The following is a 23906-nucleotide window of genomic DNA, read 5'->3' on the forward strand; positions in this document are numbered from 1 at the left end:
TTTTTTTTTTTTTGCTTTTTAGGGCTGCACGTGTGGCATATGGCAGTTCCCAGGCTAGGGGTCGAATTGGAGCTATAGCTGCCAGCCTACGCCACAACCACAGCAACGCCAGATCCTTAACCCACTGAGCAAGGCCAGGGATCGAACCCATACTGGATCCCAGTTGGGTTCGTTTTCCCCTGAGCCACAATGGGAACTCCATACATAGATGTATTTTTCATATTAAATATTACACAAAATATTGCAGAAATATTACAAAGAGTTAATTATCTGAATGTTGCAATGGTTCCCCACTTTAGAGTTTTCAGAAGATGTTATCCCATATAGCATAGCGATATTTCTCATCACCATCACCTGGGATTCCAAGACACAAAATGAGCTGTTGTAATTGCAAAGGAAGGATCTGCTTGGGTTTTCGGTGGACCAAATCTCAGTAAGATGGGAAATGTTTATTTCAGCCACAATCCTCCAGGCTTCCCATGTCGCCCGGCGCAGGGTTGGCTGCTGCTTTGTCATGCTGGGTTCTGGAACCCACCCAGGGGTCTGGGTTCCTACCCTATGTCTGTCCCTCATGGCCAGCCACTCTGAGCAAGGCCACTTTCTGTGTGCCTCGGTGACTTCCCATGAGATGAGGATAAGGGTGGTCTTCCTGACAGACATGAATCAGGCTGAACTGAGGTCATGGAGACAGAGCAGTCGGAAGAGTTATAACTTTTGGGCATATACTAGGCATCCTATAAATACTGTGCCTACAAACTTGGCTGGCTCACCTCCAAAGACAACTTACGCCTAGCTGTCTTGGTGCAATGGTAGGGGTGGGGAAGCTGAGTTAAGGGTCTCCTGCTCCAAATGTTAGAGACCCCAACCAAAACCTAAATCTGAATTTATTTTTATTTTTAATTTTTTCTTGCTTTTTAGGGATGCACCCGTGGCATATGGAAGTTCCCAGGCTAGGGGTCAAACCAGAGTTGTAGCCTCCAGTCTATGCCACAGCCACAGCAACATGGGATCCAAGCTGTGTCTGCGACCTACACCACAGCTCAAGGCAATGCTGGATCCTTAACCCACTGAGCAAGGCCAGGGATCGAACCCGCATCCTCATGGTAGGGTTCGTTAACCACTGAGTCACGAAGGGAACTTCCTAAATCTGAATTTATAAACCTCACCCACTGAGACCTAGTTCCCTTCCACCAGCTGAGACCTAGTTCCCTTCCACTACTGAGAATTTTGCTGGATGCTTGAAGTAATTTTTAGTTCTTCATTTATCTGGTGCAGAATTTGCCTCTGCTATGATCCACAGAATATGGAAGAAGGGGCAGAGGGAGGCCTGGCCAACCCTGGAGTCTCCTTAACGCTCTCATTCTGGCCAGTCCCTCTCCCGCAAGCCCTCTTCTCTCTCTATGGGACACGTCTGCTTGGGCACCTCTGGGGACCACCTCCCCCTCCAGGCCCGTCACCTCACCTTTTCTCTGCCTGGCCCTTTGGTGCCAGGACCACCTGCCAAGGAGGATGGAGGGAAGGAAAAGAAAACCAGTCTTGGTCAGTGGTGTTAGAAGCGGGTTTAGGGAAAGGAAATTAGAAGGAACCTCAAGTCCACAGCACATTATGAGCTGCAGGATCCACACATGTAGACGTGCAATTCCAGGTATTTGCAATTCCCCTCAATTAGGACGGAAAACTCAGAGTCAATTGTACCGATGGTCAGAGTTTACCGGAACTTGGAAGCTTCTCTGGGAAATCCTCTAAAATAGCTACAGAGATGGAACACAAGAGCCAAGCTGGTGGTGAACTGGGTCTGAACCCTGGAGTTCTTGCCACAGTTTTGTCCCTTCCCAGCTCTGCGATAGATAGTTCCTGGTACACAAGAAATACTGAATGTAATAGAGGGGCCTTGGATCGGAAACCAGAGCATCTTTCAGGCATCTTAGGGCTGGACTGCAAGAGTCAAGGCAAGTTCCCAACATTCCTAAACTCAGTTTTCTCATCCGTAAAATGGGTCTAATATAACATGACATTTACCCATTTTATGGGGCTGCTTTGAAGATGAATGAGAGTATACCTTGTAAAGAGGAAAGCACCACCCAAATACTGGTGACTATTAGCACGAAAAGGGGGTTCCAATTTCCAGCTGAGGTTAGAGCAAAGAAAGAGTCTTTTTAAAAAACTTTCCACGCTTTTCGTTAAGGTGATCAAAATGGACTGAGGAAGAAAACTTTTCTTCCAATCATATGGCTACAGGATGCAGATGGTGCAAGTGGCAGTGACAAGAAGGGAGAGAACGGGTCAATAACAAAAAAATTAAAATAAAGAAAAAGACATGGGTTGTCAACTCAGAGGCAGCCTGGGTGGTAGAGAGGGCTCGATGGTAGCCAGACCTGGGTCTGAACCACAGCTCTACTAGTCGTTTAACTGAGAACACCTAGAGCAAGTTCTTTCACCTCGTGGAGCTTCGGTTTTATGTTCCAGGAAGGGGAAAGAACTGGAGCTATCTTGGAAGGCTGAGGCTGGGGTTTGAAGGGGCACTGTCCGTTGCTGAGATGCTTCCGTGCAGGGAGGCTGCTGGCCTTCCCGCGAGGCTTTGGCCGGAAGTCACGCTGTCTTGAGCAGCCAAGTCAACGTATACAAGGATGGAGGGAAGCTGTACGCTTCCCCAAGAGGGGAGACTAAGCAAGAGGCGGACTTCCACCCTCAATGCAGGCCAAACTGCAGACCTGGGGAAATCTCTCCAGGCTTCTGCCGTGACCAACACCTGCCAAATGCACTCTCAGGAGGGTGCCACCCACCCTTTGCTCAGAGCAGGAGATGCTTTCTTGGCTCAGCCTGCAGGCGGACCGCTTTCTGGGCTGAGGCTCAGTTTGGCCACTGGCTCAGAGGGTGGTTCTCCTTCCAGCAAAAGTAAAGGCGAGGGACAGGATCAGAGAACATGAAGCGAGGCCGAGTCTCAGTCTGGACCCATTCCTGCCCATGCCTTCTGTGTCCCCCTCCCGAGGCCGGTGCCAGCCCCCGAGGGGGCCATTGGGGGTGGGGAGCAGTGGGAAGCCCTGGCAGGGTGAGCAGAGGCCCCCTCCCCCAACTGAGCCCACTTGGAAACCAGGGCGCCTGAGCCCGGAAGTTGGTGCAGACCTGCTCCAGCTGGAAACCAACCACCTCCTGCCGAGATGCTTTCTGCTCGGGTTTTATGTTTTTTCAATGGGGATGCTTCTCACCCACTTGTTCCTGTGATCCTGTCCTTTTCTCAAACCCTGTGTGACCCAAGTCGAGTTTTGGGGGCCCAGAGCCACTCTCTCCGGGGAACTGAGGAGTGCACTGTCCCTGTGGGGACACAGCCCGCCCCCTCTCCGCCGTCTTCCACTGCCAGGGTCACGTCCTCCCGGCCACACTGGGGAGGATGTCTAAATTTGCACAATGGTGAGGGCTACAGGAGAAACATTTATTTTTATCCCGGAGAAAATCAAGTTAAAAAAACAAACAGGAAGCTCTTTAATAAGGGGCTGCTGGACGGCCACCCCCTCACTCAAGGCTCCTGGAGGAGCTGCAGGGAGCAGCTCTGGGGGTGGCTGGGCCCCCCTCCCCCACCGCATCCAGACTCCACGCCTGGAGCCAGGGTTCCTCCCTGCTCTGGCCCTGAAGGATCCTTCAGGAAACGGAGGAAGTATGGACACAGCCCAGGCATTTGGTTAAGTATTTTTAAAAAGCTTTCCAATTCTGCTATTTTTTTTTTTTTTTTCTCCTCACATTCAATATTCTTGGTTGCTAAGTGGGAGGAAATGTGGGGAGGTGGGAGAGGTGTGGAGAGCCGAGGGAAACTTGGCAACGTGCAAGCTGATGGATCTATTTTCTCGTTTCTAGAGGGGGTACAGGCAAAGGAACGTGCTCCTGGAGGAAGCCAGCAGCTCGGAGAGCAAAGACCTGGAGCTGGGCTTGTGGCAGTGACTCTTCTCCAACTCCTGCTGCTTCTGGTTGGCAGGAGTGGGGGATTTGGGGGACATAAATAGGGCTTTTTTTTCGGACCCTACCTGCTGCATATGAAAGTTCCCAGGCTAGGGGTCGAATGCCACAGCCACAGCAATGTGGGATCCGAACCGTGTCTGTGACCTTCATCACAGCTTACGGCAACGCCGGATCCTTAACCCACTGAGAGAGGCCAGGGATCGAACCCGCATCCTCATGGATACTAGTCGGGTTCTTAACCTGCTGAGCCACCACGGGAACTCCAATATGGATGTCTTCTGTTTCTGCCTACAGACTTAGAAAAGCAGAATTTTTTAGGAAAGTAAAATGGTCTTTATCTCCAGGACATGCCCACAAAAGGGAAGAGGCCCATCTCATGATTATCTTTTTACCAAGGGGAGGATGGGCGAGGCGGGCCTGGTGTGTGCCACAGGCTCAGGTTGGGAAGGGGACTCTTGCCTGAGTCTTGTGACTCAGGCTCTGCAAGAGCAGACCCTGGCTGGGCTCCCCCTCTTCTAGCTGCACGGCCCCCCGGGGCCCGTGTCCTGGCTCCGGCTAACGGCAGCTCGCAAGGACCCATGTCGTTAACAGGGTCCCGGTTTTGAACACGTTTTTAACCGCAGAATCTTTTGTAAAACAAGATCTCATGTGGAACCCCACCTGCCCCCTGCTGCTTTCTTAACCCTGGCCACTTTCCTCGCCTGCCGGCAGACCCGCCCCCAGCCCACCTGCCTGCCTCCTGGTGGGCTGGACTGGGCGGGCCACACCTTGTGCGCATCTATGATTTGAGTTGTGCATTTTTATGCCTCTGACTCTGAGAGGCAGAATGGGGGCTGTGAGCTTGAAAATTATTCTGTGTGTACGAGCAGTTGTTTGAATTCACCTGAATCATTAGGTCCCTTTTCATTAAATCACTGCCTGGGTCAGGGCACACTCAGTAATCTAGACACTTGCAGGGGTGAAACTGCCTGCGACCTGAAAGCAGTGTCTTTCAGCGGATGCTGGGAGCTGACTAGTGGACCGTCCCCAGATTATCTGCCTCTGCAGGGTGGGTGCCTGTGACTGATTCCCACTGGCCAAGCCATTTCACAGCTCAGGGGGTGCAGAGTGAGCTGGTAGAAAACCTATGAATTTTCTCTGGTCAAGATACAATTAATTTCCACCGAAACAATGTATTTCATTGTTCTGTAGGGTATATTTGTTAAGCAGTTATTTGCAAATTCATTTCAGCATTTCTATCTTTCAAATTCTTCTTTGAATGGGTCTTAGCATTTTATTGCTTCCCTCATTAGTTAATGAGGCAAATAAAACCTGTGATATGGGCTTCTATAATTTGTTTGAGTCATGACTTAGGCTTTTTGACAATTATACTTTATCATGCCAATAGCAATTTCTACTCTCCTTAGGAGGATGCGGCCTGTTTATGCTGGTCTTTAAAATATTCCCCTGAGGACCCCATCTGGACTATATAATTGACTAGTCTGTCCATAAATCACGAGAAAGATGATAAGACTTGTCAAAGGAATTACGTAAAAGGCCAGCTGAGAGAAACCAGATCAAGACCAAGTAGAATTGAGCCTAGTGGGCGACCATGGCAGCAGAAGCATAAGAAACCCACGATGTGGAGGTTTCATCAGACACCAGGAGAAAATCCCCTTAGAAATGGAATGTACGAGGCTCCGCTGCTCTTCTCTGTGGCTCCTGGGGGTGCGGAGGGATGGAGAGTTCAACCTGCTGAGAGCCCATCAGGGATGGACTGAGAGGCAGAGGTCCTGCAAAAACCCACGCACAACAGGCACCGCAGGCCTCTTACCTGGGATTGGTTAGGTTGTAGCAGGATTTCCAAATCTGTAACATGTGCTTACAAGTGAGGAGCGCCTCATCCGGGCCCCGGCAGAGCGACTCCAGCTTGACTTTGGAAAACAGTAGTCTGTGGTGGGAGACAAAGGGAGAGAAGAACTCAGGCCAGACTCCCCACCAGAACAAAACCAAGTGCCCAGAAGCCACTGTACTCATTCTAGGAGGGGGTGACCAAAGGCTGGGCTCCGAAGGAAGCAGTAGCAACAGGGCCAAGGATGCCAGAACTCCCGGCTCCGCGTATGGCTTTGCAAGTCTCAGTGCCAAGGCAGGGGCCGGTGTGGCACTGCCATGTGAGGTCAGGTTAAAAGCATCAGAGTGGCTGATTTCAATCAGAACCAGGGATTGTATTAACAGTGTGCTTTTAAGAACAAAACCAATTTATTGGCAAAACGTCAAAAATTCATCAAAAGTGAACCTGATTTGTTTACAAAATTACACAGGAGATGCGACTCGCTTGATGCGAGCATCTACCCATGACCTTCCACAAGGATCCTCACCCCTCGAAGGTGAATCTATTCCATCAGCCTCGCAGAGCCTGAACCGAAGGTGCATAGACAAGAGGGTTGTCTTTGACCTTCTCCACCCTGCTTTTTAGGGTCGAGGATTTCACCAACTCACCACTGTCCCCAACTACCTCTTCCCTGCTTTTGTCACTACCGAGGATCAGACCGTCTCTCCCTTTCTTGGCCCCGAAGAGCTGCCTGGCCCCCAACGTCTACTTATGTCTCTCTAGCTATCAGGGTCTCCCCTGGTCCCTGGGCTCATCACTACTGCCCTTGCGAAGGCCCCAGCATGAGCCCAGATACCGTCCTGATGGCCTGCTGTCCACTCAGCTCCAGCTCTAGGAAATCACATTATAAAGAGCTCCAATAACAATTTGTGCTCCCTGCTCAAGAAACCACCGTGATTCCTCATTGACTGTAATAAACCATCAAAATTCCTTATCAGGTCCTTTAAGACACCTTGCCCACTGGTCACTCCTACGTCACCATCTCTTTGGTGCCATGAATCCCACTGGACCCTTTACTCCTATCAGTGTATTTCATTGACCAAAGGCTATGTTTTTTTTCCGTAATTCTAAGACTAGTATGACGTGTCCTCCATCTTAACCTCCGCCAACCCACATCTGGCCTTAATTCCTCCTGAATTCAGCTAAAACCGCACCTCATCAAATAAGGATACCGCTGTCATAGCTTTATCCTGTCTACTCTGTGAGCATCAAATTAGCTGGTGGTTAGTAAAAAGCAAAGATAAGGAGGAGCTGCTGTTTTCAAAGGAGCTTTATGAGCCTGTGCTTCGTACTTTACAAAACAACATCAGCATTACCTTTGTCAGGACCCTGCTCAATAGGTGAGTTCAACTCCCCTTCCATAGGAGAACCCCAGCCTCCCTCTGACCTCACTTCCACTGCAACTAGAATTGTGCTCTGAGGCCCATGGGCTTTAAATTGCATTAGCTCACTGACTATTTTCTCTATAAACCACAGAAGATAAAGAAATATGTTTCTAGGGTTTTTTTTGGGGGGGGGTTGTTTATTTGTTTTTAGGGCTGCACCTGCAGCATATGGAGGTTCCCAGGCTAGGGGTCCAATCGGAGCTGCAGCTGCCTGCCTAAACCACAGCCACAGCAACACCGATCCTTATCTCACCGAGCAAGGTCAGGGATTGAACCTGCATCCTTATGGATGCTAGTCAGATTTGTTTCTAGGGGTTTAAGTTAGACATCTAGGAGAATTCCTCACCATGCACTATGCACTTGGAGGCAAGAGGGAAGCCTTTCCTTCCCCTGTGGGAGGTGGGATGAAGGTGGTTCTAACAGTCACCGCCTAGGAGGATGGGTTCGCACCAACCACTCCCTCCAGATGGGACTCGAGATGCCCAAGGGGGCACTGGTGGCTCCCGGAGGCTCTGGGGCTGCAGAAGCCTGCGATGCTGGGATGCCAGGCCAGGTGATGACAGGGATGCAGGCCCTGATCTAGCAGCAGGTGGGCACAAAGAGTGAGACTGGATGTGAGAAGAGGGCACAGCTTCTGCTCAAAAACATCTCCAGAAGTGGAAATTCCCCAAGGCCTTTCCAGGATGACCTACAAGAAAAGACAGCCCTCGGGGTGTCTTGAGGGGTTTTTAAGGGGTCAGAAGCCGACTCCTGCTGATGTCTTCCTGAGTCTGGAAGGTGGTGGGAGTACTTCTCCACCAGAATCTCCCATCACACACGGGTCCACCAGGAGATGTGTTGCACAGGAAGGAGGAGCTGCTGAAGGGTCACCTGTCAGCATTTGGTGGAGACCTACTTGGAAGCCAGAAACCCTGGCGGATGATGGTTGGTTGCCGAACAATTTTGGCCAGGGGAGACCCTCACACACACACCTGGGACCAAGGCGATATTCTCTGGAGGCGTGCTGAGTCCTCTGGCTGAACCAAGCTCACAGCTTGCCTGCCCCGCAGAGGCCCACACAGTGGTGGAGAAAGTTTCCCCACACTGCAGGCAGCGATGGGGCTCTAAGAGCAATTATCCGGAGAGGCTGCACAAAAGTACAAAATGCCAGAGCTCGCCTCTAAGCTGTGGCTTGGGGGAATGGTTCTGTGCAAGGCTTCTTGGCTGGAAAAAGAACTTCTAATTAACATGAAATAACAGCTTTCAAACACTTGACTCAGGATATGGAGTTGAAAAGGTGTGGGCTGGATTGCAGAGAACCAGACAGGAAGAACAATAGTAGAATCACTGAGCACAAATGCTGGAAAAGGCACCTGGAAGTGAAGAAAGAGGAGCAGCACGAAGGTGAGGCTGGCACAGAAGAGGAGCTGGAAACACAGGCAGAGGAGGAAAAGCAAAGCCTCTCGACCACGGTCAGGTGCGTCCAGCACGGTGGGCGGAAAGTGTCCGAAGCCTTAGCTTGGACCTGCCCTTCGGTGCAAAGGAGAAGCAGGAGACGGAGGCACGGTCCCGAGTCTGCTTTCTCACCATGCCCCAGACCTTGGCGGGTTTGTAAGGGGGAGAACAATGCCAAAAACAGAACAAGGGACTTGTCACTGTCTTTGCTGAGCCCTGCTCCCACATTTCAAGACTACTGGAAAACATCTGGCTGGGTGCATGTTAGTTACATTAGCAAGACGTGAAGAGGACACAAACAATGATTAGCAAATTGATGGGCTGTGGTTCATGTGCAAAGATATTATAGACTCCATCCACTGCGGAAACCCAGAGGCAAAAAACCTGGGACAAACCATCACTGACTGCATTTCAATATGTGGAACTGTCAACCTGGTGGAGAGGGCAAAGGGACCTCTAGGCTGAGACCGCTGGTCAGCCACACCACCCAGGTCCAGCCTCAAATTAAGTGATATGTTCCTCTAAGTACAGTAAGAAACCACATGCTGGGAAAATGGCCTATTCCTATCCCCTGTACCTGGATCAAAGTCCATTAACCTGAATTAAAAAATAGTTCAGGGACTCATAGAATGCTTACAGGAAATTAATGAAGAATAGAACCTCACTAAAATCCCAATTCGACGATGTTCCTGATAGGCCAAATGCCTTTCATGATTTGGCTCCTGTCCACGTGCTTGGCCTTGGTCTGCCCACTGCCTACCAGGTACATCCCCCATTCAGCCATGATCAGCTTCTTCTGTAAGGCACGCCTCTTCATGCCCCTGGGCCTTTGCACGTGCTCTTCCTTCTGTCTGGAACTCCTTTTCCATTCGTTTCTGCTTTTTAAGCCTCTATTCATCTTTCAAGATTCAGGTCAAAAAGCACCCTATCACCACCACAGAAGCCAGCCTTGAGTAATAGGAGCTAAAACTCCCCAATGGAAATGCAGTTCCAGAAAAGACAGGAGCTCTCAACTGTAGAATAATAAGCCATCAACCAGGAAGCTTCTGCTTTCAAGACAAGTGAAATAATAACAATAAAAGCAGCAGCTGCCAGCCACTTTAAATCTGTAACCAGTGATTTCCAACAACCCTGCACATTAGGTTGAGAGCTAAGTAATCTGCCCAAGTTCACACTGCCAGTTACTGGTAGGAGAGAAATGTAAAACCAAACCCATCCGATCCCCAAGCACTGAACAAAAAACAGAGGAGAACGACTTAAAATATTCTAACCACATTACTGACACTAGTAAGATGTGCAGCCTTTTCTAATCCATTGTCAATTATTTAAAGCCCTAAAATATGCAAAGATCAGTGTTATATACTGTGTGGAATAAAAAGTGGCATAAAATAGTCCCCCCGCCCTCAAGAACTTACAGTCCAATCAGCAGAAAAGACTTATCAGGAATGTTTAGCTTAGGGTCAGGTGAAGGCCCTGAAATCTGGGGAGGGCTGTAGGAAAAGAGGAGTTTGGGTAGCTGGGGTATTTACTGTTCCTAGGGATACATTATACATGGTTCTTTAAAAACTGATCATATTTATTGTGCTTTTTGTGACTTGCTTTTTTCATTTAAAATTATTAAGCACATTTGCATGGAAATAACCTAAATGGTCCATTGACAGATGAATGGATTAAGAAGATGTGGTATATACATATAGTGGAATACTACTCAGCCTTAAAAAAGAACAAAATGATGACATTTGTAGTAACATGGATGCAACTAGAGATTCTCATACTAAGTGAAGTACGTCAGAAAGAGAAAGACAGATGCCATGTGATGTCACCTATATGTGGAATCTGAAATATGCCACAGGTGAACCTATCTACAGAACAGAAACAGACTCACAGACATGGAGAATAGACCTGCGGTTGCCGAAGAGGAGGGAGAGGGAGTGGGATGGACTGGGAGTTTGGGGTTGGTAGATGCAGACTATTACATTCAGAATGAATAAGCAATGAGGTCCTGCTGTACAGCACAGGGAACTATACATCCAGCCTCTAGGGACAGACCATGATGGAAGATAATATAAGAAAATGTATATGTATGTATGACTGGGTCACTTTGCTGTACAGCAGAAATTGGCACAACATTGTAAATCAACTATACTTTTAAAAAAAGGTGAAAAAAAATAAAAAAAGGTGAAAAAAAAACTAGTCATTTGAAGGATGCAGTGAAGCAAGGTTTGACATTTCGTTAAAACTCACAGAATAATATTTTACCCTTTTTTGGAATTTTTTTTTTCTGTCTTTCTGCCATTTCTTGGGCCGCTCCTGCAGCATATGGAGGTTCCCAGGCTAGGGGTCGAATCGGAGCTGTAGCTGCCAGCCTATGCAGCAACTTGGGACCTGAGCCGCGTCTGCAACCTACACCACAGCTCACGGCAACGCTGGATCCTTCACCCACTGAGCAAGGTCAGGGGTCGAACCCGCAACCTCATGGTTCCTAGTCGGATTCGTTAACCACTGAGCCATGACGCGAACTCCTATTTTTGAAATTTTTTGAGGATACCAAGATAACTCTTGAAGTAATAACTGTTGGACTTGGAGTAGTTTAGAAAGAAGAGGGCCCCAGTGAACGTCTCACCGGGTACCTCGGGCATGTATCAGGTGGGCATTTTATCGGGGCCAGGCTTAATGTCCAACCCTCATCCCCAGCAAGACCTTCCTCGCTCCCTGGAAACTGCCCCCGACCACTGGACCCTCACCTCTCCAGGTCCTTTATCCTGGACCCCAACCCCATGAGTCCCAGACTCAACACCATTCCTCGAGCTCATCAGAGACCCTCTCATCCCCCAGCCTGTGTTCGTGGGGTTCCCTCCACCTGCCTGGAAGGCCTCTCCCCAGGGACCCCCCCACTCCACCTGTGAGAGTGCCATGGTCTGACACCTCCTACGACCCCTCCCTCAGGCAGCAGCATCTACCTCCTACCCATCTCATGTGTGTACTTTTTTTTTTTTTTTTTTTTTTTTTTTTTTGCCTTTTTAGCTCCACACCCACCACATATAGAGGTTCCCAGGCTAGGGGTCGAATCAGAGCCACAGCTGCCACAGCCACAGCAATGCCAGATGGGAGCTGTGTCTGCTACCTACACCACAGCTCACGGCAACGCCAGATCCTTAACCCACTGAGTGAGGCCAGGGATCTTGAATACTAGTCAGATTCGTTACCACTGAGCCACGACAGGAACGCCTCGTTTGTGAATTTTTTGTAACCTGTTTACTCACCCCATATTGGTACCATTGCTTGATTACCTGTATGTCAGTATGCCTGACAACCAACTTGAATTTGTTCATCCTTTTGTCAATTATCTTAAAAAAAAAAATGCCTATTATGCCCCTGAGGCCACAAAGGGGAATAAGACATGGTATCTCTTCCCCTCCCCAAGGCTCACAGTCTAGGGTTATATACACATGGTATGTGATGAACCCAGACACGAGGACAAGGTTTTCCGGCCGCACAAAAGGAGGGAGACAGGGTCTGCCTGGGGGTCACGGAAGACAGCGGAGAAGCAGGACTTTCACAGTTGGGGCAGGAGGAGCTATGGGAGGGGGTGGGCTTCCAGGCAGGCAGAACAAAGGAAGGAGAGCCCCCCGTGTGCTCAAGGAATGGCGTCTGGAGTCTGGGATCTAAGGCTGGGGTCTGAGGTAAGCTAAAAGTGTAGATATCGCTAAATTCTAAAATCTAAAATGCCTCACAAAGCTTTCTGATGAAGAACTCAATAAAAACAAATAAGGACAGTTTAGAGAAATACTAAAGTAATGATGCCCTCCAATCTTATCTGGCACCATAAAAAACGCACTCATTGAATGCATCAAGGAGGAAACATGCATATTAATAAACAAAACCCTTGCTAATTAGCAGATCCCTAAATGCTGTGTTCAAGGCAGCTGATTCAGAAAGAAAAATCACGGGAACCTTGAACATTTGGTATTTTGTGCTGATCTGTGTGTGTGTGTGTGTGTGTGCTCTTGGGCTCAGCATGCCAGGGACCTGTCTTTGTTTATCTGCTGAGTGTAGGCAGGGATGCGAAACAGCTGTGCAGAAAACGCACGTGGTATCTGCCCAAACGGGCAATGGCCTTGGCTGGCAGCCGGGGGTGGGTGGGGGGAGGGCCTGGATACCTCCCCCTACTCTAGTTCGCGGGAGCCCGATCTGAGAGCTGGTGTGGGGCTGGCAGCCAAACACCTGAAGGAAAGGGAGCATCTGCCACCAGGTGAAAAAACAGTGCATCAGGCCGAGTTGGGGGAGGCAGGTATGCTGAAATGAAATTATAAATTGAGACGATGGCTCGGCAGCCACAGATCAGAACGGTAAGAGAAATCAAAAGAGACAACATGCCAAAAGCACGTGGCGACTGGGAGGAGAGGTGGAAAGCTGAAGCCAGATGAGTCAGCTGGGAACAAAGCCTGACAGGGCTGAGCGGCAGCCCATCACTGGTCACGGAGAGGAGTCATCAAACACCTCTAACCCCCACTCAGAGCGGGGGTGCTTTCTGGGTCCATGTGGCTTGCGTGAAGGACGTCCATCTCAATTCCTTGTTACTGGCATTTCTCTCTCCTTCCTTCCTTCCCTTTTTGTCTTTTTTAGGGTCGAATCGGAGCTGCAGCTGAGGCCTACGCCACAGCCATAGCAATGCTGGATCTAAGCTGCACCTGCAACCTATGCCACAGCTTGGCAGCAATGCCGGATCCTTAACCCACTGAGCCAGGACGAGAACTCCATCACCATCATTTCTGATGACCTACTGGTCTTGGAGCCCTTGCTCTCCGGGCTGGGTTTCCAAAGCACTCCAATCCCAGGAGGTGAGGGTCTCTGCAAAAGGCAGCCTCTGATCTGGGGCTGAGTCACAGTCACAGAAGATCAAAGCAAGACTGGCCTGTGAGCTGCCTGGCCTGCCCCAGTTCCACAGGCCCAGTCACCACCAGGTGAGCTGATGACAGTGGGCTTACAGCTGAGCAGGTCCCCGAGGCCCCTCTGACAACAGCTGGAAGGGATCGGGGGAATACCACTTCATGTGACTGCTCCCAAGCAAATACTGCGTGGGGTCTCACTAATGGTGACTGTTCAATAAAGGAATGAATGTCTATCTACTCAATTATTACACAGGAAATATACAATTTCTTTGATCATCTGGCTCACCTAATTGCTGTATTGACATGCTAGTCATCAACTCATTAGGAAAAATACAGATTTTTCCCAATTAATCCAAAGCTGGAAAAGGCCTTGAAAGGCCCTATAATGCTTTGCTACTCAGACTGTGGTTGGAGCAGACTGCCTGTGCATTACCTGAGAGCATGTGAGAAAGACAGAAAATGCACCCACTCAAGCCCCCACGATCAGAATCTTCATGTAACAAGATTCCCAGGTGATTTGCGTGCAAATTTAAGTTCCAAAAGCACTTCGTAACTCTCCAACCTAACCCTCAAAGTTCTCATTTTTTTTATTTTTTAATTTTAATTTTAATTTTTCATCTTTTTAGGGCCATACCCACGGTATCTGGAAGTTCCCAGGCTAGGGGTTGAATTGCAGCTGTAGCTGCCAGCCTATACCACAGCCACAACAACACCAGATCTGAACTGGGCCTGCGACCTACACCACAGCTCATGGCAACGCCAGATCCTTAACCCACAGAGCGAGGCCAGGGACCGAACCTGTATCCTCATGGATACTAGTCAGATTTGTTTGCCCTGAGCCACGATGGGAACACCCTGATTATTTTTTTAAAGACCTCCAAGAAAAAGAGTTCCCATAGCCTCTACACTTAGGAAATTCTACCTATGTTTATTTCATTCCAGTAAGAGTTGTGAAGGTATTCTGGTTTTCTTTTTGTTTTTGTGGAGGTTCCCAGGCTAGGGATCTAATAGGAGCTGCAGCTGCTGGCCTACGCCACACCCAGCAACACAGGATCTGAGCCGTGTCTGCAACCTACACCACAGCTCATGGCAATGCCAGATCCTTAACCCATTGAGCGAGGCCAGGGATCAAACCCACATCCTCATGGATACTAGTCAGGTTCATAACCCACTAAACCACAACAGGAACTCTGAGGGTATTCTAGTCCTAAATCCCATGGGAATTCTGATCAGCCACTTACACTGAACTCTCAAATGAAGGGCACCCCCCACCACCACCTGTAGCCCTGAACCTTCCTCTCCTTCTGGAGAGAGTCCCTGGATGGCATTCTGGGGGCTATGCTAGAACCCCCGCATCTCCAGTGAGGGCCAGTGTACTAAGCTGGGGGCCCATTCACACCTAAAGCACCTCCCGTGTGGATGATCCTCTGCCCTCGGAGGGGGTAGGGTCCTTTTCCGGACTGGAACACTCAAACGTCTTCCAGAACCAGGCAAGGAAACGGGAGCTGGGCTCCAGATCTCAAGGACTGTTTGCAGTCATGCCCGCCTACCCTAAAGATAATCAAATCCAGACGTTTTTGAAATGCGTGTTGACCCACTGGAACTCTGCTAGCAGATGTCTGCTCAGGCTGCCAGCCGGAAATCCCTTGCCTGCAAGCTTTTCAGGGATTGAATCTTTTTCGTCTTTTTTTTTTTTTTTTGGTCTTTTGAAGCCCACACCCACAGCATACGGAAGTTCCCAGGCCAGGGGTTGAATCGGAGCTGCGGCTACCCGCCTACAGCACAGCCACAGCAATACAGGATCCAAGCCGCGTCTACAATCTACACCACAGCTCACAGCAGTGCTAGACAGGGATCGAATCTGAGCATCTGGTTTCCTTTACAAGACCCCAAAGCCCAGGCTGGCTCCTGCTCCGTTTGCTAATAGAACCACAAAGAAGGGCCCGAAGAGGATGGCTTTTGTCACGAGGGCATCTTCTCTAGGAGCGGAGCCGGGCCGAGGACCTGGCCATTCAGCCTGGCTCCCAAGGGGCTCCCGGTCACCGTGAGCCTGACCCCAGCCCAGGTTCCCAGATCTGCTGGTTCCCGGGAACGCGGACACCCCGTTGTTAAGCACGAAAAGGCCTGAGGGGCAGACCCTGTGCTCAGCTTGAGCCTCGCCTGGAGGCTGCTCGCAGTCAGGCTGGGGACGGTCCCACCATCGCCTCTCAGTAGCCTAATCCTGCCTGTTCTTCGTGACAGGCAGGGACTCCTGTTGGATCCCATATCAGTTACATTTTGCTTCAGATTTCAGTCAAAGTGTCAACAATCTGGAATACTCCCCCATCCTCCGAGCGATATTTTTAGAACAAACAAACAACTGACATATTTAGCTGAAATAAATCACCTCAAGAAACCCCAGTTTGGCTCCTTTTTTTTTTTGCTCCCACTTCAGCTATTAATCTCAACTCCGATTAGCATCCTGCAATCAGCGCCCAAGCTGGAAATGACCTGGACAGGCTGAATTGAAAACACATGGGGAATTATACCGCCCAGGTTTGAGAGACTTTTTCTGATGCTTGGCTTGACCATGTTACAAGGGGAGCCATTTCATTCAGTGCAACCCACAAAGCAACAATCGGGATGATTTCCTAGGCGCTCTCTGACCAGGTGGTGCCAGGGGCTGGGGGGGAGGTGGGTGCCGAGGAGGCCGAGAACCTGCCCCCCGGTTTGGTGAGCGTGTCGGTGAGCAAGTGCCTTTGGCCCAGTGAGGCATCTGGTATGTACACGTGTGGACAGGAAGTACTTGAAAGCAAGTTTTCCCACTAAACTACTCTGGCTCTAGAAAGAAATCATCTCTTCTCTCTGAACCACAAAGCCACTGGTCCTCTCTAACATGGGGAGCGGGTGGACTAGGAGCAGATCTCTCGACCGGCCGCTCCCCAGAGGCCGTCTCTGCAGGATTACCTGTCCTCATATCTGACTCGGCCCTGACCTCCCCATGTTCCCACGTGTGGGGACCGGGGCTCAAGAAGAAACGACACATCTGGGCCCCTTTCAGAGATAACGGCAGACGTCAAGAGATGGGAATCCTACCTAGAAGGTCTATCTAGACCTAGAAAGAAGAGGGCCCAGCAAGATGAGGCAAGGACTCAGAGGAACCCAGGTAGTTCCATAATGAAGAACTGGCAGGAGTTCCCGTTGTGGCTCAGTGGGTTAAGAACCTGACTAGGATCCATGAAGATGCAGGTTGGATCCCTGGCCTCGCTCTGTGGGTTAAGGATCTGGCATGGCCGTGAGCTGCCGTGTAGGTCGCAGACACAGCTCAGATCTGGCATTGCTGTGGCTGTGGTGTAGGCTGGCAGCTGCAGTGCCAATTCGACCCCTAGCCTGGGAACTTCCATATGCTGCAGGGGCAGCCCTAAAAAAAACTGGCAGCCTCCACCCAGAGTCAAGAAGGCACCAGAAAGGAAGAACGCGGCAGGATGCTGGGAAGCTGGCTGGCTCCATGGGACCAGAGGTGGACAAGGCATCTCGCCAGGATCAGAGGCCGAACGGTGCCATGGGTCCTAGAACGGAACCCGCTCCTGCGAACTCTGGCTGCTTGACCCACGTCCTCCCTTCACCTCCTGTGTCTCCTCACTTCGAACATCCTGAGGTTCTGGTTTGTTTCGCTCTGCTTGTTTCCGAGGTGCCAAGGGAGACCACGGGGACTGTGTGTCCATCCACGTTGTAACATGTGTTAGACGTTCCTTCCTTTTTAAGGCGACATAATAGTCTGGTGTCCGTATGTACACCTTTTGCTCATCCGTTCATCCATCCGTGGACACTTAGGTCACGTCACCTTTTGGATACTATGGATATTGCTACTATAAACTCGCATGTACAACATCTGTTCGAGTTCCTTCTATCAATTCTTTTGAGTATTTATCCAGTGGTGGAATTGCTGGGTCACATGGTAATCTACTTTTATTTTTGTTAGGAACTGCCATATTATTTCCCATGGCAGCTGGACCATTTTACATTCCCACCAACAGAACACGGAGGCTCCAGCTTCTCCATATCCTCTCCAACACCTGTTACTGTTTCTTTCTTTTTTTCTTTTTTTAACAGCTAGTCATCTTAATGCTATCTCATTGTACGTTTGATTTGCAGTTCCCTAACGATTAGTGATGCTAAGAATATTTTCATGTGCTCATTGGCCATTTGAATATCTGCTTCGGAGAAATGTCAATTCAAGTCCTTTGCCCATTTTTTTTAAAATTCAAGTTGTTTTCTTGTCGTGAAGGTTGATTTTAAATAAGCTACTGCATCCCTGAATCCACTCCACTTTGATCTGCAGTGTCTTGTAGGCTGTCACCCACTCTCCGTTGGCCAAAGATCTCCTCTCCCCAACTTGTATCTGAGGGGCGGGCATCTCTCAGTGAACTGGTTACTTTGCACTCATCCCCACCAGACACCCTCCAGTATCCATGGATCATTCTTCTAGCTTAATAAGATGAACAGCCTCTTTCCTTGTGGTCCAACTTTCTATCAAATGCAAATGAGATGGGCATGTTCATTACTTCACCACTCAGCTCAGATAAAAATAGCCCATGACACCTGGCCTCTCAGTAATCACTATATCAAAACATTACTCAATATGATATTTCAACTTAAACTGAGTTTCTCTGCGAGAGTGTGTGTTAAGTGAGACAGAGTGAGAAAAAGGCACAGTCTTACTTGCCAAGTAATGATTTAAAAAAAAACCAGATATATCCTCCACTCAAGAAAAGCATCATCTTCATCATGCTTTCTGGCTTATTGAAGAGATCAACAGAGGAGACGGAATAAAAATCCTGCTCATCTGGATCATTAGCTCGAAGAGAGCATCAGCTGTCATTCCCTTGTACGTGGCAGCACCCCAGCACCTCACATGGCAACTGCAATGGGGTCAGAACTCAATGCTTCAAAGGCACAGAGGACAGAGGCCGAGGCCAGGCTGCCTGGGTTCAAAGCATGACTTGGTGCATAATCGTGGACAAACCACTAAACCGCTCTGTGCCTTAGTTTCCTTATCTGTAAAATGGGGATGATAATACTACCAACCTTTGATGTTTCCAAGATGATTAATCAGTTTAAAATATGTAAAGTGATGATAAGAGTTGCCTGTCACAAAACTGTGCATACAGATGAACCTATTTACAGACCAGAAACAGACTCACAGACATGGAGAACAGACTTATGGCTGCTGGGGGTGGGGGTGGGGAGGGGTCGGATAGAGGGGGCTTTGGGGTTAGTAGGTGCAAACTATTCCATTTAGAATAGATAAACAATGAGGTCCTGCTGTATACCAGGGAACTATATCTAATCACTTGTGATAGAACATGATAGATGATAATATGAGAAAAAGAATGGATATGTGTGTATGACTGGGTTACTTTGCTGTTCAGCAGAGATTGACAGAACACTGTAAATCAACTGCAATAAAAAAAATAAAAAAAAACTAAAGCGGTGCATAAACACTAGTGGTTATTATTGCTAAATGAATGAACAAATGGGTGAATGAATGAATGTTATATATGTTCATTTCTTTCCGTATAGTTAGTGTCTGTTGGTGTAAAGAGAAGTGTGATGTCTGACAAAATCTGCTTCCACGTGCAGAAGACCACCTGCGGGGGGAGAGGGTTTGGATCAAAGCCATGGGTCAGAAAACACACTTAGAAGAATTGTCCAAGCACCACAATGATCCCTCTTGTATTTGTATCTTTGAGAGGTTTCAAATGCTACTTTTTTGTATTTTATGGTAACATATGATGATTTCTTAGGTGTGCTGTTGATTTGATGACTTCTCTGAGAGCGCCTGACTTCAGGCCTGCATGTGTTTGGTTTATCTAGGGAAGAGTAAAATTCAAATCCACCGAAAATCTGTAATTAGGAAAGACAGACAACCACGATTTGTCTCAGGGCAAGAAAATACCCCCTGGCGTGGCTGTCCTTAGCAACCACTGGAAGGCTGGCTGACTTAGAATAAAACATCTCTGTTACATTATACTAAACTTCTCAAACACCACCATGGGTATAATACTATCTGATATATTTTCCAAAGACAAAAGTAACAAGATCTCAGTTCTCACTGCGATATTTTATCTAAAAATGAATAACCCCATGGCAGAAACACAAAGTCTGACTAAGCCCCGGCCACACAGTCTTCAGTGGAGAAAGTCGTTCCCAGTATCACCTGGCACCAGCTTCTACATTCTTGGGCCAGTGAGGAAAATTACTAAGTAAGTGTATCAGGAAATTTTTGCAAAGCTGTACCTTAAAAGAAGAAAGATCGAGGCTCTTATTTCAAATACAAGAGCTAGTGAATCTATCGGAATTTATGAACACTGTTCAATATAAAAATGTCTACTTTGTTAAATTTTATTTTGGGAAAAACTTACAATGTGTTAAAGACATTTAATATATCATCAGCAAACACTAATTTTTCATTCTTTTGTTTAGGTATTTAATCATTAAAGGGTTTTAACAAGCAAATTTTCAATGGAAGAAAAAGGCAGCTTTGTAAGAGAAGCAAAAATGGACAAGACACATACAGAAATGGCAGACATACAGTCAACCATCATGAATTATATTAAATGTGAATGGACCAAACACTTGAGACAAAAGGCAGAATTTATCAAACTAAATAAAAAAGCAAGATCCAACTGTATGCCAACTCTGAGAGAAGAAATAATGGCTGGGAATTTTCTAGAAATGATAAGCAATGTAAACAATACCAATCCACAGTTTTAAAAAGTCTGGTGAACCCTGAGCAGGATCCATTCTCAGCCATATCACAGTGAAAATGTCAAGCATCAATGGCAATTAAAGCAGCCAAAGAGAAAAGACAGATGACATTAAAACGAATTAAAATTAAACAAACAGTTGACTTCTTAACAACCACAAAAGGAGCAAGATCACTGTGCTGACAGTAACTGTGAGCCTATAATCATAGATCCAGTTTGAAAATCTCTTTTGAGAGTAAAGCCAGATAACAATTTTAGAAACAAAGTGAAAAAGTTTGTCAGCAATAGACCCTCACTAAAATTTCTAGGGTAATCACTAAACAACAACAACCAAAATAGAATGTTTCTTTTCCAAATTAGTAAAGGAAAAATGTGTTCCAGATAAGACTGTCAGCCGGGGTTAAAAAACAACAACAAACAGCTATATACATAATGAGTACAAGAGTACAACCAACACGTTAGAATATAAAAAGTTCAAAGTAAGAGAATGGAATAAAATATTCCAAACACACACACCCACACACACACACACACACACATTGTGTGTGTATATATATGTATATGTACACATACATGTGGATATTTGTATGTGGATGTATGTTTACATTATGCAAGATAGACTTTCAGGTAAAATAAATTATGCAACTTCTTACATATTGATAAAAGGTTGCATTTACCAGGAAGACATAGCAATTCTGAATTTAAATATACCGAATAGCACAGTTTTAAAATACATAAAGCAAAAATTGCTATAACTATGTGGTAAAACAGAATGATCAACCATCCTGGCAGTAGATTTCAACATACCTCTGCTCAATAACAAAAACTATTAATGAGTAAAGAAGATCTGAAAAGCATAGTTGATAGCCTAACCTAATGAAATATATAAAAGTTTACCCCCCAAATGCAGAAAAGATTCTTTTTAAGCACACAGGAAATATTTATAAGAAGTGACCACATGCAGGGCCACAAAGCAAGCCACAACAAATGTCAAATTTCAGTGAAGTTAAAAAGCCCACTGACAAAAGATAAGTAAAAAAACTCCACATATTTGACAATTATAATTATAAAACACAATTCTAAAATAATGAATGCATAAAAAGAATAAAAAATTTTTCACATATTAAAACTTGTGGTTTATAGCTAAAGCAATATTTAGTAGAATAGTTTACCTTAAATGCTTAGGTCAGAAAATAAGAAAGGCAAAAAACTAATGAATTAAACAGCCAATTTAAAATATTAAAAAGGAAAACCAACTAAAACAAAAGAGAATAAACTCCAAGAAAACAGAAGAAAAGAAATCATAGGAATAGGGGCAGAAATTTATAAAAGAGAAAGAAACTATATATTTGAGATGATAAAAGAAGATACTGTTTCATTGAAAAGATCCATGTTTCAGACAGGTTTCTGGCAAGACTGTTCAAGGAAGAAAAAAGAAGTCACTTAAAGAGTATTAGGAATAAAAAAGACTTGACCACAGATGCTGTAAGACAATAAATAATTTAAAAACATTATAAACAACTGTATACCAATAAAATTTAGAATTTAGATTAAATGGACAAATTCTTAAAATATATATATGGCATATTAAACTAGCTTAATCAAATAAGAAGTAGGAAACCTGAATATCCTATAATCATTTTCAAAAAGCATCAGAACTGGCACAACATTGTAAATCAACTATACTTTAATAAAAAATAAAAATAAAAAATAAAAAGCATCAGAAGCCCTTCCATGGAAAAAAGACCAGCCCCAAATGGCTCTACAGGCAAATTCTACCAAAATTTATTATGCTAGGAAAAAATAAGTCCAATCTTACACAAAGATTCCAAAACACAGAAAAAAGAACTACTCCAACTCATTTTATGAGGCTGGGCTAATCTCGATGCCAAAACCTGACAAGGATATAATGAGAAAGGAAAATTACAAGCTATTTCACACATGAACATAAACGTAAATGTTCTTTAAAAAATTAGTAAACTGAATCCATTAAAAAGTTAACAGATCATGATCAAGTTGGGGTTATTCCAAGAAGGCAAGGTTAATTTAACATTTAAAAATATCAAATAGCATTCACAGATTAAATGAGTAAAATCATACAATTACCTCAATAAACATGGAAAAAGCATTTGATAAAATTCAATATCAATTCTTGATTTTTAAAAAAACCTTCTCAGCAAGCCTTCTTGGGAAGAAGGAAATTCTTTTAAGAAGAGGTTTAAAAGAAAAGCATAGGGAGTTCCCGTCCTGGCACAGCGGAAACAAATCCAACTAGGAACCATGAGGTTGCGGGTTCGATCCCTGGCCTTACTCAGTGGGTTAAGGATCTGGTGTTGCCGTGAGCTGTGGTGTAGGCCACAGACATGGCTCAGATCCTGTGTTGCTATGGCTGTGGCATAGGCCGGCAGCTGTAGCTCCAATTTGACCCCTAGCCTGGGAACCTCCATATGCCATGGGTGTGGCCCTAAAAAAAAAGAAAAGCAAAAAAACCCAAAAACCAAAAAAACAAAAACAAAACAAACCAACAAACAAAAACAAGAAAAGCATAGAATTTTTTTCAGGTAACTAGTGATAAATATAGTAAATAGCAGCAAAATCTTTAAGAAGGAAACTATGAAACTTCATTTAAAAAGTATTTTTTAAAATTGACACATTGTAAATCAACTATACTTTAATAAAAAATGTTTAAGTATTTTTTAAAAGGCCTCAATAATTAGAGATATGGCCGTAGATGAGATTAGAGATATAATGGCTTAAATAATTGAGATACAATGGCCATAGATATCATAAATATCTAATTGTCCCCAAAATAAGCTATTAGATTCAATGTAATTCCAATCAAACTCTCAACAGATTTTTTTTTGCGTGTGTGTGTGTGTAACTTGAAAAACTAATTTGAAAATTTATATGAAAGCCAAAGGTCTGAGAACAGCCAGGACATCCGTGAGGAGCAAGTTAATAAAGTTGTAAGAAAGATGACAGAGTGGCAATCGCACAGAGACGGGCCCCCTGACCAAAGCAACCCAGGGGAAAGCTCAGAAACAGCCCCTCAAACAGATGGCTCTTCACTTTCAGATCGAAGGGGCCCTCAGGAGAAACAGGGAAAGGAACCTTTTCAATACATGATGCGGGAACAACCGGGTGTCCACATGAGAAAAACATCACACTGGATCCCTTACACCACACATACATAAAACAATCAATTTCGCATGGACTTCAGAGATGAACGAGAACACGAGAGGACTTTAGAAGGAAGATAACCTAGGAAAAGTTTCTTAAACTAGACACAGAGGTACTAGCCATGGATACGATTGATGAATTCCTCTATACTTTAAAATTAAGAACATCTCTTCGTGAAAAGATATCCTTAGGAGAAAGTGAAGATAAGACACAGATTGGAAGAAGATTTTTACAATATATAGAATCAACAAAAGCATTTTTCACCATAATATGTAAAGAAATCTTACAAATTAGTACGAGAAAGAAAAACCCAATTAGAAAAGAAAAGGATTTCCAGATGTGCTTCATAAAAGGGAATGCCTAAGGGACCAAGAAACAACCTCATGAATCATGAAGGCCATGCAACTGAAACTCCAATGTGATACGTGAACCAGCAACCAACAAG

General features: G+C 46.1%; 1 protein-coding gene across 5 annotated transcripts in view; it reads right to left on the minus strand.

Moving 5' to 3' along the window:
- Window positions 1-23906, minus strand: part of TTC7B (tetratricopeptide repeat domain 7B) — a 248963-nt gene that overhangs the window by 63942 nt on the left and 161115 nt on the right. For all 5 annotated transcript variants that reach the window (XM_021099609.1, XM_021099608.1, XM_021099606.1 and 2 more), the window contains exon 16: window positions 5765-5881. In XM_021099609.1, the coding sequence (XP_020955268.1) occupies window positions 5765-5881 (117 nt within the window). The remainder of the gene's footprint in view (window positions 1-5764; window positions 5882-23906) is intronic.

This window comes from Sus scrofa, chromosome 7 (assembly GCF_000003025.6).
Source record: "Sus scrofa isolate TJ Tabasco breed Duroc chromosome 7, Sscrofa11.1, whole genome shotgun sequence".
Taxonomy (NCBI): domain Eukaryota; kingdom Metazoa; phylum Chordata; class Mammalia; order Artiodactyla; family Suidae; genus Sus; species Sus scrofa.